Raw genomic sequence first — 18,939 nt, 5'->3', positions numbered from 1 at the left:
TTGTCACTGTTTTTCGAATACGTTCATTAGTCACTCGATCAACTTTGCCACTGTCTTGCATTTCGTTACGGTGAATGGTTGTCAACAATGTGATATCTCATTTGTCATGCCACCGTAATGCCATGATTTCATTGGCAGTAAACACCTGCACGTCATCACCACGAGCGCCTGCGTTGAGCCTGGGCATATGTTTACGATTAGAATGCACTGTGCCACACACATCTGTTTTGTTCACTCGCAAGAAATCACTGAGTAAAGGGCTTGTGTACCAGTTATCGGTATATAATGTATGCCCCTTACTACGTCACCTGAGATACCCAATAACATCTTGGTATCTTTCAATGTTTTACTTCCCGTGTATACAACAATATCCAATACCAGGCCACTGTCACAGTCACAGAGTACAAACAGTTTTATACCAAAGCGTTTCCTCTTGCTCGGTATATACTGCTTGAATGACAGCCTACCTTTGAACAAAATCAAAGACTCGTCAATTACAAGATTCTTGAATGGATAAAAGTACATGCTGAACTTTTGTTTGAGATACATAAAAAAAAAAAACATTTCTAATCTTGTATAACCTGTCACTTCTGTCAGGCCTGGTTTTGTCAGAGAAGTGCAACATACGTAAGAGTAAGATAAACCTGTTCACTGGGATGATTTCACTGAAGACCGAGGTAGAAATTAGCTGATCTGTGGACCAGTATGCTTTTATATTATGCTTATTGACATGAGGCATAAGCATTATTGTTGCAAAAAGCAAATACATTTCTGCAACAATTGTCTCTTTCCACCGGTGTAGTCTTGACTGTGGTGATATCATCGTATTTGCCATGGTGTTCTCAAAATACTTGTTACTTTCCCTGACAATAATTTCCATCAAGGGCTGGTCAAAGAATATTTCAAAAAATTCCAGTTCATTGGCCGTGGTTCCATGGGGACAAGAAGGTAGAATTCCACTTTGAGAGTCATCAAAGTGGTGGGGCTTGGGACCAAATTGGGATTTTGCTGCCAATCCCAGATACGGTTTGCTGGTGGATACTGGACATCATAGGCTGGTTGTGCGGGTAGTTGTGGTTGTGGTGGGCTGGTGGCTGACGCTCCGCTTTGTCCTTGAACTGCGGAGTCAGCAGCATAGGTCCCTGGGCTGGTGAGTCACGCATGGCCATGGCACTACCATCACCACTACCACCATCTACTGATGCCTGTGGTCTATCCATGCCAAGTGTAGGCACATCCTCACTTTCACTGTCTATTCCTGGTGTAGGGCCACGGGATGTACTCTGGGTTGTACTCCGTCCCCTGGGCACTGCATAGGGTACACTACTCGAGCGCATGCGGCGGCATACATACCGACGCTTCACTGGTGAATATGTTTCCTCACTATCACTACTCGAATGATCAAAAGCAATACAATCACAATCCACATCACTATCATCATCATTACTGAAGTCAGAGGCCTGGCCACGCAAAAATGTTAGTTTTCTCTTGTGTTGAGGTACAACTGACCGTGACTGAGGAGTGCCCACACCAGTGGTAGAAGGTTGAGGATCGTCAGGAGTTTTCTGCACTATTATCGATATCCTGGTCATTCCTTTCAGTCACTAACTGATCAAAGCCAAAGAATTCGTCTTCATTTCCACTTCCATCAGTGTCAGAACTATCAGGTAGGAAGAGTAGAGTACCAATTTTTCTTGGAGTGAGAGCTGCCTTGCGATGAGGCATGGTGAACAAGGGTAACTGAGCCGGCGCTCCCACAGTGCTATGCGGGCGCCTAGATTTTTTGTTTATGGCGCACACCCACCACGGAGACCCGTTCTCTCACATGTAGGCCTATGAGCGTTTTGGCGCTAAATTTGATGGCGCTAGAATTTTGGCATAGATCTATGGTTTGGACACTGAACGTGAAGCCGTAGATCTACGGGACGGACCCTGAAAGGGTTAAATAAAAATGCTCTATCACGGTATGTGATATGAGAGAATTTGTTGTCCTGTATCTTCGTTGTCACCATAGTTCATCAGTTATCTCGCACTGTCAAGGAAGTTGCACCTGATTTTCAAATGCCTTTTATACCTTTGATATGTCTTTGAAGGGGTTTGAGTGTTTACCTACTCATGCAGCCTGGCTTTTGGCTAGGCTTGTATGGTGTTTGCCTGATCAACCGGGCTATTACTGATGGTGGTCTCCTGGCCCATGTGTCCATCATAGTTTGTGTGTGTGTGTGTGTGTGTGTTATTTCTTGTGTTTGCACATTCGTTTTTTGCATTATCTGTTTAGGTTTACTGTTGTGACGAATGGTTTGAAAAACTGACAAGTTGAAGATTGAGACACTTATGCAACATATTGGAGTCTTTATTCAGGAAACGTTTCGCCACACAGTGGCTTCATCAGTCCAATACAAAGTAGAAAGGAGTAAGGAGAGGAGGAGTTTGAGGTAATCAGTCCCTCAGCCTGGAGTCGATGTGTTCAGTACATCAATCCTGTAGAATGCACAGCATAGGACCGTAGACGTGGCTTATATACTGTAGTGAGGTGAGACGAAGCAGGAGGAGGGGAGGTCATAGTGGTATCATCCACTAGTCGAAGTAGGTCCTCTCCTTACGCCTTTCTACTTTGTATTGGACTGATGAAGCCACTGTGTGGCGAAACGTTTCCTGAATAAAGACTCCCATATGTTGCATAAGTGTCTCAATATTCAAATTGTCGGTTTCTCAAACCATTCGTCACAACTGTCAGACACTGCAGCATCATGGGATCTTGTTACAAAGAATTCTTCAACACTTGTCCAACCTTTGGACGAAGACCTACTTCGGCTAGTGGATGATACCACTATGACCTCACCTCCTCCTGCTTCGTCTCACCTCACTACAGTATATAAGCCACATCTACGGTCCTATGCTGTACATTCTACAAGATTGATGTACTGAACACATCGACTCCAGGCTGAGGGACTGATTACCTCAAACTCCTCCTCTCCTTACGCCTTTCTACTTTGTATTGGACTGATGAAGCCACTGTGTTGCGAAACGTTTCCTGAATAAAGACTCCAATATGTTGCATAAGTGTCTCAATCTTCAGGTTTACTGTTCACCAAATAAGTGGTTGTCAGAGTATCGATGATTCACAGTGCAGGTATCCCTTACCATGTGTGGTAGATGAATTTTAGGCCCTTGGCAGCTGCACTAAGCTCAGTCAGGTCAACAACAGTAGTCTGCATAAAAATAATCTGGTTGCATATAGCAAATTGTCACATAAACATGACCATTAATCATGACTTTCACAGAAACTAGCAGTGCTAAATCTTCCATTTGCTGCTGCTCTTAACTCTTCTGAAGTTAGTAAACTAATTATAAATAATAAAAACAAGTGATAGTGATATAAATACAGTACTGTATATAACATTGATATGAGTAGGCAGGTGGATGATACCCATCACCTGGTTGGTATTATTGTCCAGATGTTTAAGAATAATTTTATCTTTACATCATCTGTTGTTTTCTATCAAGCTAAGGTGACCCAAAGAAGGAAGCATGCTCATCATCATTCATATCTTAGCTGTCTTTCTGGAAGTGAACAAACATTGCAGTTCAAATGATCTTTCAAAACCCATCATCATTATCCATTATAATTATACTCATGGGGAAACACTAAACCTGTAAGGGTCATACAGTGCCAGGGGAATGGGAGATACTTTGGTTTTATCTTAGGAAGGGAAGAGTATCTCGTATCCTTGTATCAAGAGCCTTTCGGTAGCAAGGATGCTTATTCAGATCGCAGGGACTGTAAGGCCCTCCTCAGAGCTTAACTTTGGCTAAATATTTATGGAAATTATTTTTTTTGAGTTCAGTACTGACTAGTTCATAGTCCAGATTGGGCTGAAATGTCGTCATATGTTTCATTCTCCTATCTGTGGGTTATTTGTGCACTGTGCTAATGTGTAGCGTACTTTAGTCTAGATGAATGTTACCACAAAAATCTGATTTTCCCTCCCTATCAGATTTCCAATCTGATATGGAGGGAAAGAATACACAATATACTGTACTGTACGTATAATACAGTGAAAGCAGTTTTAAATCTGCAATCAATATCTTACATTAGACATTACATTATTGTTATTCACAGATTACTGAATTATGGGTTCATGGTTTTTCTTCTACACTTGACGAGGGAGAAGTCATTAATTAAATGATTTTAAACAGTATTTGCCTTGCTTATAAATGTCTTAAGGGCGAATCGACCCAATTGCGGCCTACTTTTTTATTTTTCAACCAATTTTTTTTATTTTTGGTGTACATTTAGAGGTTCATATGTAGAAGAATGTGAGAAAGTTTCAGTATGATTGGCCAACAAACAACAGAGAAAAAAATATTTAATGACTTTTCATATATGGCAGCAAGGCATGACAAAATGGCACTTTGAGTGGCACTTCCGACAATCCCAACCGTTAGAATACATCTGACACGACTTTTGGAGGAACATGTTTCATCTAATATATCTTATTATCATGGAAAAAAAAAATACATTTGATAGACTTTTTGGCATTCACCAAAATATCTGCCTTTTACCTCCTACAAAATCAAAAATATTTGATATATTCCAAAAAAAGAAGCCGCAAATAGTCAAACACACTTTGTTTTATATTGTCAGTAAAAATTATTTCAATACAATCATTAATAATGGTGTAATTTAGCGAAATAAGTGAAAAAGTTACTTCCGAGATATAGGCCTGGAACGCCGGCCGGCCCGCCGTCTCCCAAAAAATTTTTTTTCGCGAAAATCACGTTTGTTTCAGTGGTTTTCTAAGTAAATTGATGTTCTAGTGCAGTTATCCTCTTCAAAATACCGTTTTCTATCACTCACAGACCAAACAATACAACATGGAAACCAGGAGTAACTCTTATATCGAAATACTGCTGGTGGACTCTCGCCATATTATGGCCTATTTTATTCAGTCTAGAGTATATAACATGTTTGTTTGTTATTTATAGTGTTTATTATATCATATTAGATCAATTCTGATAGATAAATAAGCCGTATAGTTGATATATAAGCTGATATAAACGTAATACAGTGGACCCCCGGTTAACAATATTTTTTCACTCAATAAGTATGTTCAGGTGCCAGTACTGACCGAATTTATTCCCATAAGGAATATTGTGAAGTAGATTAGTCCATTTCAGACCCCCAAACATACACGTACAAACGCACTTACATAAATACACTTACATAATTGGTCGCATTCGGAGGTAATCGTTATGTCCACTGTAATGAAGTGATTTCACCTGGCACCATCTGGAGGGGGAGTACTGCCGAGTGTACCCAGGTGCTTCCTGATAGGCTAGACGTCTATTGATAAGCTCCACTTACTCTTATATGATGCCAAATAATCAATTATTATATTAGAAAGAATAATGCAAAGAAAAAGCAATAAAAAAACAAGGAAAAAATTCCAAAAAATACATGGGTTGAGAACAGACGCGCTACCTACATCGCCGTTACCATACCTGATATAAATGACTATAATTTCTTGTAGAAACGTCTTAGAACATTGATTCTTGTACCATTGTGTTGCCAAAGAGTTAAGCTATTTTTCGGTATATATAACTCATTTCCATAATTTTTCGATTTTTGGTTGAGCGCGCGCGGAAAATTGCCCACATGCTCCCTTAAAACTCTACGTAAACCGGAACTATTCTTTGGGTATTATAATGCCTGAAAATTTGTGTTTTTAACCCTTTCAGGGTCGACAGGCGCTCTCCCAGACTTGTTGTCAGGGTCGACAAATTTTCAGAAAAAAAAAATTATTTTTTCTTTTGAAAAGATAGAGAATCTTTTCCTGATCATAATGACACCAAAAGTATGAAATTTCATGGAAAACTTACGAAATCATGCTCTCGCGAAGTTAGCGGTCTCGACGATGTTTACGCATCGACGATTTTGCCCACATTGAGCCCTATTTTCGGCCAATTCCAGTGTACCAGTCAACAAAAATTATAACTATTTCGCTAGAACTCCACATTTTCTATCGAATGAGTACAAGAAATCACTCATTTACCAATTTGAACTATCCAATAAAGTGGTCAGAAAATGGAAATTTTGTCAATTTCACACAAATTTCAAAAGATGCCAATTTCCAAATAGGGTTCAGAATAAACAAGACAGACATTCCTGGCACTAAAATAAAAAATTTTCTGTTCATTATTCACGTTCCCAGGCCTCTCTTACATTTCTTTTGCTTTCCACTTCATTCTCACAAAAAAAAAAAATAGAAGATTTACTGTTATGCAGACTACTGCATTAGTGTAGAAATGGTATAAATAATATCAGTGCACTTGTGAAAGAATATTAGACTCACCAGTTGACGTGCATTGGACACGTAGCATGATTTGTTTACTTTTGAACTTTGGCAAAAATAGAAGATTTCTGCTGCTTTGAGTTCAATTTCAAGGTACTTTTCATTGTAAAACCAATCAAAATCGTCTCAATTTCTGTAATATGTCTTCCATTCTATAAAATGAGACCAGGAAAACTAGAATACCATCATAAATACTATACTAAAATACAGTGCAAAGTCACTGTTTTAAACCAAAAACTCTGTCAAAGTTTTTATTTTTTCTCATTACGCACTGTGTGCTGCAGCATTTTTTTTTTTTATACTGCGCACACTGACCACATAGACCCATTCTTTCATATGTAGGACTACCAGCTTTCTCTCACTAGATTTGAGGGCGCTAGAATTTAGGCGTACTGGTACGTCAAAAACCCTGGTGTGTAAGCCGTACTTGTACGTCAGAAACCCTGAAAGGATTACTTAGCACAATGGAGGAGGACCCCACCTATACGCGAAGTTGGGGGGGGGGTTCGGCGGTCAGCACTCCCATGCCCCTGTCTGTGACAAGGCATCTTCTTTTTGGTGTTCGTTTTCTTAGGCTTCAAATTGAGCCATTGTTGTTATGTTTCACCTGCCGGTGATTGCCACCGGTGATTGGAACAGTGACTCCATTGAAAGTCAACAAAAACAGCAAAAATAGGCACTGAATATGTGGGGGCCCTCCTGTACTTTGTGTTTATGCAAATAACATAAATGAATAATGTGATTTTTAGTAAATAAATGCAGAATTATTTAAAAAAAATTTTTGTTAGTTGTATTAGAATTGTTAAATATAAATTTTTTTTTCAAAAATAAGACGACTTTTTTTCAGTAATGTTACGGTAATGTCAGTGAATGCGAGTATTGAAGGCAGGGGAATTGCTGTTGAGAAATGCTATTCATTAAAGACTATTATTGTAAATAAAATTTATGCTAAGTCAAAGCCACATGCTGAATGTATACAGCTATTAGCTTTGCATATTTATTTTCTTTGAATATTATTTGAGCTTTGCTTTCTCTTCATTTTTGAAGCGGTACTCTAAAATGACACTAATTAAGATAGGCGTTCCTGACAGGTGGGACTGAACAGTGATGGTTCGCGGAATAGCGGGAGAGGAGCTGTCGGCAAGACTCACCAGTGTCCATACTGTATATATTCCACAGTTAGAAAAGACCACATGTCAAAGCATATTCGTACTCATACTGGAGAGAAACCATTTACCTGCTCTCATTGTACTTACAGTGCAGCATCTAAAGATAATCTGAGGCAACATATTCGCACTCATACAGGAGAAAAACCATATTCATGTTCTGTTTGTCCATACCGTGCCTCTCATAGGTCTACATTACAGTTTCATATGCTGAAGCATCAAACATGGTAAACTGTATATTAGCAAATAGTTGTATCTTCCTAAAAGTTCTTTTTTAGTACTTTTTATAAGTTCTAAATAGTAGATGCATGAGACAACAATACACTGTTGATACTGCTGGTGCTGTCTTACAATCAGTCAAGGTTTACTGTGCATTTATATGGGAATACAGTATAAAATTTTAGAAATTGTAGGACACACTAAAATCACTGGTGTTAATAGAATAAAGAAAATATATGCCTAATTTTCCCTACTTTGTAGGGAAAATTAGCCTTTGAATTTCAAGGGATATAACCCATCCTTTAACATCAGTGGCTTACATCATAAAGGAAACATTGCAGGGTAAAAATTTGTATGGTCAAGTTGTTTAACCCTTAAACTGTCCAAACGTAGATCTACGTCCACTTGCGGGGGGGGGGCTCCGAACGTAGATCTTTATTTTTTTACGTGCTTTCAGTAGGGAAAATCAGCGTTGGAGTGCTATGCATGTGAACGTAGATCTCCGTTTGGACAATTGAAGGTTTAAGAAATTGAATGTTAGTTCCACTGTTCATTTTTTAACAGGCACTGCAGTTATGCACATCTGGGTATAAAGTTACAAAAGAAGCATGGAAATAAAAAAAAAAAAGATGTGTAAAGGTTTTAGATTGCCTATTCTAGTTGATTGGCTTCTCAATTTCAGTTGAGAAGTGAGTTACTATCAATTTGAAAGTTGATGCAGAGGCTAAGGAAAGAAGAGGTAACAGAACAGTTGTAATCTAGGAAGATTTTATTTGTTTAAATATTATTTAGTTTTTGAGTGTATGTAATGGGTTCAAGATAAAAGTACAAACAGTATCCTTGTGGTTAAGAGAGTTTGAGAGGGAATACATTAGTCAGATATAATCAGTGTGATTATGAAGGTCAATGTCATGAGCCAAAAATGGAAGGGATGATATAGATGTATTACTGTCCTAATGTGTATTTCTTGTGCATTGTTTCATTTTGCAGCTTGGATTGCTTTATAGGCCTCTTAGATATGTTTCCTCTGCTTCTGGAGCATAGATGCTTAAAAAATTTTTGTAGAACATTTCATTAATGGGCTGTGCACTTGCATTAATAATGTAAATCAATGTGATATAATATGTTTATGAATATGATAATGAAGGCAGCTGTAAGCAGTGAAATGTTGTGGTTGAGAGGAATGTGTGGTGCAAAATGTATAAACTGAATTCGAAGTGTAGAAATCATATCAACGGTATAATTCAGAAGGCTAAGAAAGGGTTCTTGTGGTGGATTGGACATTGAAAGATAATGTACCACAGTAGATTGAATTAAAGGGTGTATAAATCAGGTGGAAAGAAGTAGGAATAGGGGGTTCCAAGAAGGGATGGTGGTGGTAAAGGATGTATTGAATGCTAGGAGCTGCAGCATCCAACAAGCTTTTTTTTTTTTTTTTTTTTTTTTTTGTGTGTGTGTGTGTGTGTGTGTGTGTGTGTGTGTGTGTGTGTGTGTGTGTGTGTTTTTCTCTTGTGACCAGAGTAAATGGAGATGAGATTTTTATACCTTGTTATGCTGTTGAAATGCAAGCAAAGTAACAATTATGAATAGATTCTGAGAAACTGGTTAGCCTGATTTGAGTCCAGGGTTGTGAAGTACAGTACCTGCACAATACAGGATGTGTGAGGATGTTGCAGTAATTGAATAAGTAAAGGTAAATGTGGTTCATTTTTTTTTTTTAGGGGGGAAGGAGGGTCTTCCTATATCATGGGGAGACAGCTGGTATGTAAAAAAAAAAAAAAAAATATGGCAGCGTTTAGCCTTTGAAAAGTGGATTGTTTGCTAAATTGAGGAAAAGGTTTTTCTCATAATTCTGTGTAATAATAATAATAATGATATCATCATCATCATCAAAAAAAAAAAAGTCATAGAAGAGTTACAGTTTATGAGAATCCCATGGCATGCACAGCATTCTGAGCAGACTTAAACTGGAACTAAAAGGAAGCATGAAACATATTTTGCAGAAATTTTAACATATAAATTGGCCATTTGTATTCCCATGAATAACTGTTGCTTATCAAAAGTGTTTCAGTGCTGAATTTAATTCTTCTAAATGAGACTAGTTTACAGTGAACTTCTAATTTAGGGGGAGAGTTTAGGTTCTTGTTGCACTATTACCACATGATCTTTATTTGTATTCAAAGATCCATAATGTCTTTATGCATTTTTATGGGTGATTCAAGAGGTACAGTATTTGAATATATAGAATTTACTTTGGAATAGATTGTGTTTTGTTCTTTCACTGCTGGGAGGTTAACACTTGTTTGTCCGAATATCATGCTCATTTCAGTACTAATGACAGGCATTAAAAGATAGTAATATTCATGCTAGATTTATACATTGCTTTTGCAAACTGCATTTAGAACTGAATATTTTTAGTGGCAGTATTAATTAAAGAGCGCGTTCCGACAGGTGGGACTGAACATTGATGGTTCGAAGAAAACTGGGAGAGGCGCCGGCATCAAGTTGCATCAGTGTCCCTACTGTACCTATTCCACGGGCAGGAAAGACCATTTGCCTAAACACATTCGTACCCATACTGGCGAGAAACCATTTATATGTCATTATTGTGGTTATAGTGCTGCCTCAAAAGATAACATGAGACAACATGTTCGTATTCACACTGGAGAAAAACCATACACATGCCCACATTGTCCCTTCCGTTCTAGTACCAAAAGTTCTCTTACTAGTCACATACGAATTCACACTGGAGAGAAGCCTTATAGCTGCCCTTTATGTTCTTTCCGTGCTTCTCATAAAGCAACTTTGCGTTATCACATGATGCAGCATTAGGTCTAAATGTGATGTACAATACTGCCATTTTAACCGTGTATTGAATATATTATTATTTCATCTGTATGATTACTGAACTGTTTATATTATATTACCTTTATTTATTTATTTTTTTTTTTTTTTTGCTGACAGGATCCTTTTCCATAAATGTAGAATATAAAGAACTCAGGTAAAAGAAGATTAACATTAGCCCAGCCTGTTGGTGCTTAGCAAATTTTTGTTTAGTTTTGCTAGCAGAAATGCAGACTAAGCTATGTAGATATGAGCAAATTATAGTTGTACCTTAATGTCTACAGTTTGTTTAAAATATCAAATCTTGGAGCATTTATTTAACAGTGTTTTGCATAACAAATATGGTAAAAGAAGGGCAGTAAGATGCTTTTTGGATAATAATATGCTCAAGTTTAAGCCACACAAGAATACAACATGAGTTTTATACTTGATCTCAGCAGATGGTGAAAGGTGTTGGAAAATGATGTGATTGAAAATGGAGCAAGGGGTGATATCATTAGATCAAGTATGAGTCACAGTTGCATGGTGTTCTGTATCTACACATATGCTAATTTAAGGCATATCTTTACTCTGTCTTTTTTGTTAAATTATCAGTCTAGTGTTTCATGACATGTACATGAGTCTTGCAAATTTATCACTGGATAAGCAATTAACATAGATAATGGAGCAAGGAATAGATGCTAGAAGTGGCTTTAATCATTCACTTTTCTGCAATACCTCAAAAAATATAAACCGACGCCTGATACTCGTTTCAGTTTGTCCAACACTCCTTTTAATTCTTCTCATAACCTGCTGTGATAGAGGATGTTAATTCATGTTATTGGCTTCTAAGTAGGACAAAATGAAAAGCTCACACTTATGTGAAATGCTATCCAGTTATGACTCACCTATTAAAGAGTCCTGTTTTTACATCATTTGTCTGCAATTTGCCCTTTACTCGACAACTTTGTAATTACTGTGTTTAAGCCATAATAGATATTGTTTATGGCAAACTTTTCCCAGTTTTTTCAGATGAAACATCACACTAGTCACAAAGGCCTTGGTGGATGTGAAGTATTCAGAGAGGGCATTACATGTTCGTATCAAAAACTGAAGCACTGTACTTAAAAATGGAGTATCTATATCAGTCATGGACACATGTGTGTATTGTAAAGTATTATTTTCCATTATGTTTGCAAAGAATTAAAATACTTTGGAAAGAAGAAAAGATATGAAAGAGTTGCTTAGTGTTCAGAAATTGTTTTGGAAAGTTAATTTCGTTGTATCTGTTGACGACATTTAATCAGCTTCTTCATTTGGAAGTTCAAAGACATGTCTTGTTTTGGGAGATATTTCATTGGAGCTTGTTTGGAACAAAAAAGGCTAGGCTGTTCTGTTCATTGAATGATTTGCTCATGTTGGTGGATATTCCACACATTTAATGATTATTATATTTATTGCTCAAATGGTTGTTAGCATTTTATAAGTTGTATTGTATATAAAGAAATTATTTTGAAATAAAATCTGGTTTTGTGTGTTATTGCATATCTGTATATTATCCTCCCCGTCCCTTGAATAACTTGGATCACTGATTATTCAACACTGCAAAACTAATTATTATTAACTTCGTCAAGCAGTGTACAGATTGTATAATTTAAGTTTCAACTTTAACATGAGCTCATGTATTATTGGGTGAAATTTGTGTGCTTGCTGCTGCATTAGATAAGTCAACAAATTAAATGAAATGGAATCCTGAAATGCAAACTAATGAAAAATGGTGAAACTGATGCACACACTTTAATACAAGGTTTCCTTTCTCTAATATCCCAGATGGTTAACAACAATCTTTACAATGCTAGAGGATACTTATGAAGATGAGGAATCCAGTCAATTTAAAGTATATTCTTCACTCCCATTCCCTCCTTCCCTGCCCTTCTTCTCGCCTTCGCCTCCCCTCCCCTCCCCTCCCTTCCCTCTGCTTATACCTTTCCTCCCTCCCTCTGCTTATGCCTTTCCTCCCTCCTCCTCCTCCCTCCCTCTCCCTCTCATTCCTCCTCCTCCACCCCAGTAGTGACTTGCTTGTGGCATTTAAAAATTATCACAGCAACATTTTCCACATTTTTCCAGCCAGTGGAAACTAATCTGTATAAAGTGTCCTTGTTACATTAAAGGTGTTTGTTTATTATTTAAAGTTTCCTTTGTTTTTGCTATGTATATAACATATTCTTATATATTGTATCTAGCATGGAAGCCAAAGAATTATTGGGTAGATTTAAGAAAACTGTGTTAAGAGTGCATAGCAGAGGTTTGTGGGTATGGGGGAGTGGGTGCTCATGGGAAGAGGAATAATTTATGGAATAAAAAGGCAGCGAGGAATAGAAAAATTATATATTAGAGACGTACATGTTTGCATAATTTGAAAATGGCAAGGCTCATTGTAACAGTATTAATTCAGATAGGCATTCCCAACAGGTGGAACTGAACTCTGATGGTCATTGGAATAGCAAAAGAGGACTCATTGGCAAAGTGTATCAGTGTCCCTGCTGTACATATTCCACAGTTAGGAAAGATCATATGACCAAAAGAATATGAGTTCACACAGGAGAAAAGCCATTTCCTTGTCCACACTTGACTACCCTTTTTGTTCTTACACTAAAAGTACCCTGAACAATCATGTTTGAATTCACACTGGAGAGAAACAATACTCGTGTTCAGTTTGTCCATATCATTCTTCACAGAAGTTGACCTTAATGGGTTATACTTGCTAACTCATCCAATGTAATTTACATTGAAATATGAGGCTTTTAGCAAATACAGTAATCTGTTACATATATTTTTTATTCACTAGGCATTCAGTATACACTTATCTTTCCCTGTGTGTTTCATTACAGCTCTTAGCCCCGTAATGATTCCTTTTCAATTTAAGAGGCCTGGTCTGAGATCCCACTGTAGGAGTGATGATTCCCAGAAACATCTGTAGATTAACAGATATAACTGTTTATAAATTTTGTGATAGGATTTTTAGAAAGAATTAGCACAGTACCCACTTAGTAATAGAATATTGGAATTTGTCAGTGTATTCTTATGTGCAGGTAGCATCAGTGTAATGAGAAGCTCTTACGGCAGTTTCATACTGATATACAGTACTGTAGCTTTATTTGACATGATACACAGGACAGCCCTGTTAATTCAACACAGGGTATGAGTTAAATATTAATGTGTTAGTATGTTTTATTTTTTTTGATATTAAATTCTTTTGACATTTGCATCAAGGAAAACCTAACTTAAAATATTAGCATCTAAATTTTTGCAAGTTTAGCTTTCAGAAAGTATATGCAGTACTGAATTTTAAATTGGCATTGTCTCGGTTAGGCTTCGTACATCTCCTTGGATGATCTTCAAATCGTGAATTAATTTTTGTGTAATTAAATATATTTAATTACAGGGAAATGCAGAATAAACCCCCCCCTTTTTTTTTTAGATTTTTTGAATTATAATGGCATAAACAGTTTTTTGATTAAATGCCTTTCCCAGTATGTACCTATCAAAAATGATAAAGCATTAATCAGTGTTTTTGCTTGAATACGTTATAATGTACTAAATATTATTGAAGTCATTAGATAAACAAGGTAATATATTTAGGCTGAAGGAGGCTTTACACAGTAGTAAAGTTTTCTAACAATTGTAATAGAAGACCTTATTTATATTTCTGTTGTTTAAGTTGATGTTAGGACTATCTTTAATCTTGTTTTATTCTTTCTTGGCACTGTCTTTTAGTTATTATCTGATGAAAAGTAAAAATATGCTTATAGATGCAATGGGATTAAATATTGATACACTGTATCTTTAAGAATTACTTGCCAATTCAGTGATAAGATTAATAAAGATAGGCATTTTCGACAGGTGAGACTGAACATGCATGGTTCGAAGATTAGTGGGAGAGAAGCTGTCGTCAAGGTGCACCAGTGCCCCTACTGTGAATATTCCGCAATTAAGAAAGCCCTAATGACAAGACATATACGTTGCCATACTGGAGAGAAACCATTTACCTGCTCTCATTGCCCATATCGCTCATCTACAAAATACAATATGATCAATCATATTCGTATCCATACAGGAGAAAAGCCATTTGTTTGCCCACACTGCTCTTTTCGTTCTTGCACTAAAAGTACCATGAACACTCACCTTCGAATTCATACTGGAGAGAAACCATATTCATGCTCAGTTTGCCCATATCGTGCTTCAAAGAAGTCAACCTTAAATTGCCACTTGCTAACTCATCAAACCTAATTTTCAAGGAAATGTAAGACTCATTGAGATCTCGTAAATATTTTTTCAGTTGGTTGTGTGCCTAAATTTTGTGAGAGGATTTTCATAAACACTTATAATGGATGTAGTATTCGTATAGTAATAACCATGTTAGTCTGTTCTTACTTCCGTCCAGCAGCAGTGCCACGAGGATATCTTAAGGCAGTGTTTTCACATCTAATACACATTACAACCCTGCTAATTCAGCACTGAGTATGAATTAAATAGTAATGTGTAATAAGGTCTCTCTCATGTTAAAGCAAATTTTTCGACAACTACCGGTATTTGACAAAATTAGGTTCAATAGTGAAGAAGTCCTAAAATTCATTGTTTTTTTTTTTTATAATATTTTTTTGCATTCAAAAATTTTGGTTACCTTATACTGTAATAGTACAACATTTTAAAACTTGCATCTTTTTTTATGGATAAGTTGTCATATCCATTAAGCTTCTTTATTTGAATACAGTGCACTTTACTTAATGGCCAGGACATGCTTGGCCCAGGACTGGGATGTGAAAGTAGGGAAACAATCTCAAAATCCATCAAAGGTATATCATAAGATGCAAATAAAATTGTCAGTCCAAAATCCCAGATTCTGAACAGTAATATTTTGTATTTATTTTAATTTCTTTTTTGCTCATCACATGCACGTACCTATTCCAGCTTGCCACATCTCGCTACACACCGCCACTCAACAGGACATGCCACCACACTTCATCCACCATCACTAACTAAATGCATTGGCATTTCACCCAACCCCACCACTTCATACATCATCCACAAAATGCCACAACTTGAATTTACCTAAACCTGCTCACCACAATATGCCATCTGTTAACCGCTTAACTGTACAAACATAGATCAATGTTTTATTTTTCTTGCCTCCAAATTTGGCACAATTGGCCTGAGATGCCTGGTCAGTATAGAATGGGTCTTAACACTCGGTGTGTGCACAGTATTAAAAAAAATCTGGGACAACTTAGTACAGTAGATCATTGTTTAAAACGGTAGTTACGTTCCTGAAAACGCCGTTTTAGTCAAAATCATGTTAGACACACTGAAGAACTTATGGAAAAAAATAGGGTTACTTTCCTGGGACCCCCAAAAATGTCAAACAACTTTTCTTTAGACCTCCAGATCTTACAAAAATAAAAGTGAGTATATAATTGTAGTTCATTGTCGTGATGTATTATGTTGTTTTTACTGCTTAAGACTACAAATGCAACAGAAATAATAGTATTTCTTACCTTAAATTGTGGGTGCTGGTGTTTGTGGATGGTAGTGGAGAGTGGAGAGTTATGCTGTGGCCCTACTGGGCTGAGGTGGATGGTAGAGGTACTGGCACTGAAGTTGATGGTCGTAATGGAGTGTGCATAAATTTTGTAATGGATTTCTGTTCTATTTTACCCTGCAGTACATTATACAACTGACGGTAAGGCATCAGCTGCTCTAGACACTGTTTCAGGTTCCTCTTCAGTGAAAAAGTCTAACTTTTAGTCAGTAAATCAGTCAAGTCAGTCAGTCAGTCAGTAATACAGTCAGTAATACAGTCAGTAAGTCAATCAGTTAGTCAAGTAAGTCAGTAAGTCAGTCATCACACAAACTCATATTTACCTCATTCTTTTTATGTGGACAAAGAGATGCTTCATTATGCCCACTGGCTATCTCTTGTCTAATATCTCTATTTTCTTCATTAATTATAAGACTTAAACACTTAACTTTTTCTTGCCACTTTCAGCAACACTTGTATGCCTACTGGGTGCCATGATTGTTTGGCAGATTTAAGATATGGCAAGAAAAAGATATAAACTCCTAGCAGAGGATGGTACATATTCCGCGGGTGATGCGCTCAAAATTTTTTTCCCCTCCAGCGAATCGTGTTAAGTTAATTTTACGAAGTGTTATACAAAAATATGCTGCAATTTTTCAATTGTGCTATAACCAAAACGTTCCAGACAAAACAGTGTTAAACGACGGTCTACTGTACTTTGTGGGAGCACCAGTTGAATTGAGTGCCAGTGAGACCAAACAGCATGGCAAGCACCAGGGATTCACTGATGCCATGTCGTATTAACACTTCCCTTTTAAGAGGAAAGTGATGTTGACCCTGAGTTTAGTGGCTTTGAGATGGATGTGGCCACAACTGGTTGACGAAATATCAAAAACTTTGGTTACAAACCCATGTACAACATACGTGCAACATCCTTTCAGTTTTGATACCACTGGTAATGTCATCCTGCCAGAATGTCCTATAACCTATGCCCTAAGTAAAGAAAAACAATTCTGGAACATGTGTAATATGCGTTTGGCAGGCTGGCTGGGTGAGTGGCTGGCTGGCTGATTGACTTCGGCTGTCTCTATCTTCATCTGTCTATCTATGTCTGTCTCACAGGTACACATAAATACAGTTATTATTCATAGTGTAAATTACCTAGGATAACCCAAAAATTCCAGACAATGTGCTATACTGTGCTTGTAGATACATATAAGGCATAATAAGCATGACTGGCAAGTAATACACATTTTCACTTGTTCAGGAATCAGAAGTGTGTAATACCTGTTGGTTCATGAGCAGCTCTCTGAGACAGAAAGAGACAAGCAGAGAGACAGGAAGATAGAAAGAGAGAGAAGCAGAGACAGTGCTAGACAGAGAGATAGACAGGGGAATAAACAGACACAGACAGTGACAGACAGACATGTTTATGTGTAACAATAAAAACAAACAAGCTCAGGCAGTGCACGATCAGCAGATGTCACTCCACTGCTGCATTGTCAGCAGTGGAGTGACACTTGTTTTACACTTTGCTTCAAGGAGTTTCATATATACTCCAGCATGTCTAAAACATTGCTGGAACCTATAAATACTTTGTATATATTTCTAGACAAAAGTATGTGACAGAGGCAGGTGAAAATGTTCACCTGTCAGTGTGTACTATTTCAATACCTTATATTAGTGTCAGAACAAACATTGGCTATGAAATCACAAGAATTACTACAAATTGTAATTATCAGAACATAAAAATTTTATAAATAAAAAAAAGGAAAAAGAAAAAAGGTATATCGGCACCATTTCTGCAAGCAGCAGGATTCCATGTTCCCGTCAGGTGAGCATCCAGTGCCATCTTTGTGGCCTTATATCTTGGTAAGTACTGACCCTACAATTTTTTTTTTTTTGGTCTTGTTACACAGAAAATTGCCCTCTTTAACCCGTAAATGGTCCAAACGTATATATACGTTTTTACCGCTAGTGGCCAAACGTATATATACATTTTATGTGATGTACATTTAACCCTTTGGGGGTTTTGGACGTACTAGTATGTCTTACTACCCAGGGTTTTTGACGTACTAGTACGCCTAAATTCTAGCGCCCTCAAATCTAGTGCGAGAAGGCTGGTATGTCTACATGTGTAAGAATGGGTCTATGTGGTCAGTGTGCACAGTATAAAAAAATCCTGCAGCACACAGTGCATAATGAGAAAAAAAAACTTTGACAGTGTTTTTGGATTAAAACAACGACTTTGCACTGTATTTTTGTATGGTATTTATTGTTGTATTCTAGTTTTCTTGATCTCATTTTATAGAATGGAAGACATATTACAGAAATTGAGATGATTTTGACTGGATTTACAATGAAAAGTACCTTGAAAATGAGCTCAAAGTAGCAGAAATGTTCGATTTTTACCAAAGTTCAAAAGTAAACAAATCATGCCAAGCGTCCAATACACATCAACTGATGTGTCTAATATTCTTTCACAAGTGCGCTGATATTATTTATACCATTTCTACACTAATGCAGTAGTCTGCATAACAGTAAATATTATTTTTTTTTGTAAGAATAAAAATTCAAAGTGGAGAGCCAAAGAAATATAAGAGGGGCCTAGGGATGTGACTAATGAACAGAGAACTTGTTATTTTAGTGCCAGGAATGTCTTTCTTGTTTATTCAGGACCCTATTTAGAAATTGGCATCTTTTGAAATTTGTGTGAAATTGGCAAAATCGGTAAATGGGTGGTTTCTTGTACTCATTCGATAGGAAAAATGGAGTTCTAGCGAAATAGTTATGATTT

The 18,939-nt window shown here is 37.0% G+C and overlaps 1 protein-coding gene across 25 annotated transcripts in view; it reads left to right on the top strand.

Moving 5' to 3' along the window:
• LOC128685738 (zinc finger and BTB domain-containing protein 7A) overlaps positions 1-18,939 on the top strand; it is a 653,624-nt gene that overhangs the window by 181,744 nt on the left and 452,941 nt on the right. The window contains exon 6 of one of the 25 annotated variants that reach the window (XM_070087959.1): positions 14,468-14,867. The exons of 21 other annotated variants lie outside the window; for them this stretch is intronic. In XM_070087959.1, coding sequence (XP_069944060.1) covers positions 14,468-14,854 — 387 coding nt within the window. In that variant the 3' untranslated portion in view covers positions 14,855-14,867. Of the gene's footprint in view, positions 1-7,447; positions 9,129-10,192; positions 12,105-14,467; positions 14,958-18,939 lie in introns of those variants that run through there. 3 more of the 25 variants (XM_070087960.1, XM_070087965.1, XM_070087973.1) reach the window with 3 other exon arrangements.

Source organism: Cherax quadricarinatus, chromosome 23 (assembly GCF_038502225.1).
Source record: "Cherax quadricarinatus isolate ZL_2023a chromosome 23, ASM3850222v1, whole genome shotgun sequence".
Taxonomy (NCBI): Eukaryota; Metazoa; Arthropoda; class Malacostraca; order Decapoda; family Parastacidae; genus Cherax; species Cherax quadricarinatus.
This window is presented reverse-complemented; position numbering and strand designations above follow the sequence as displayed.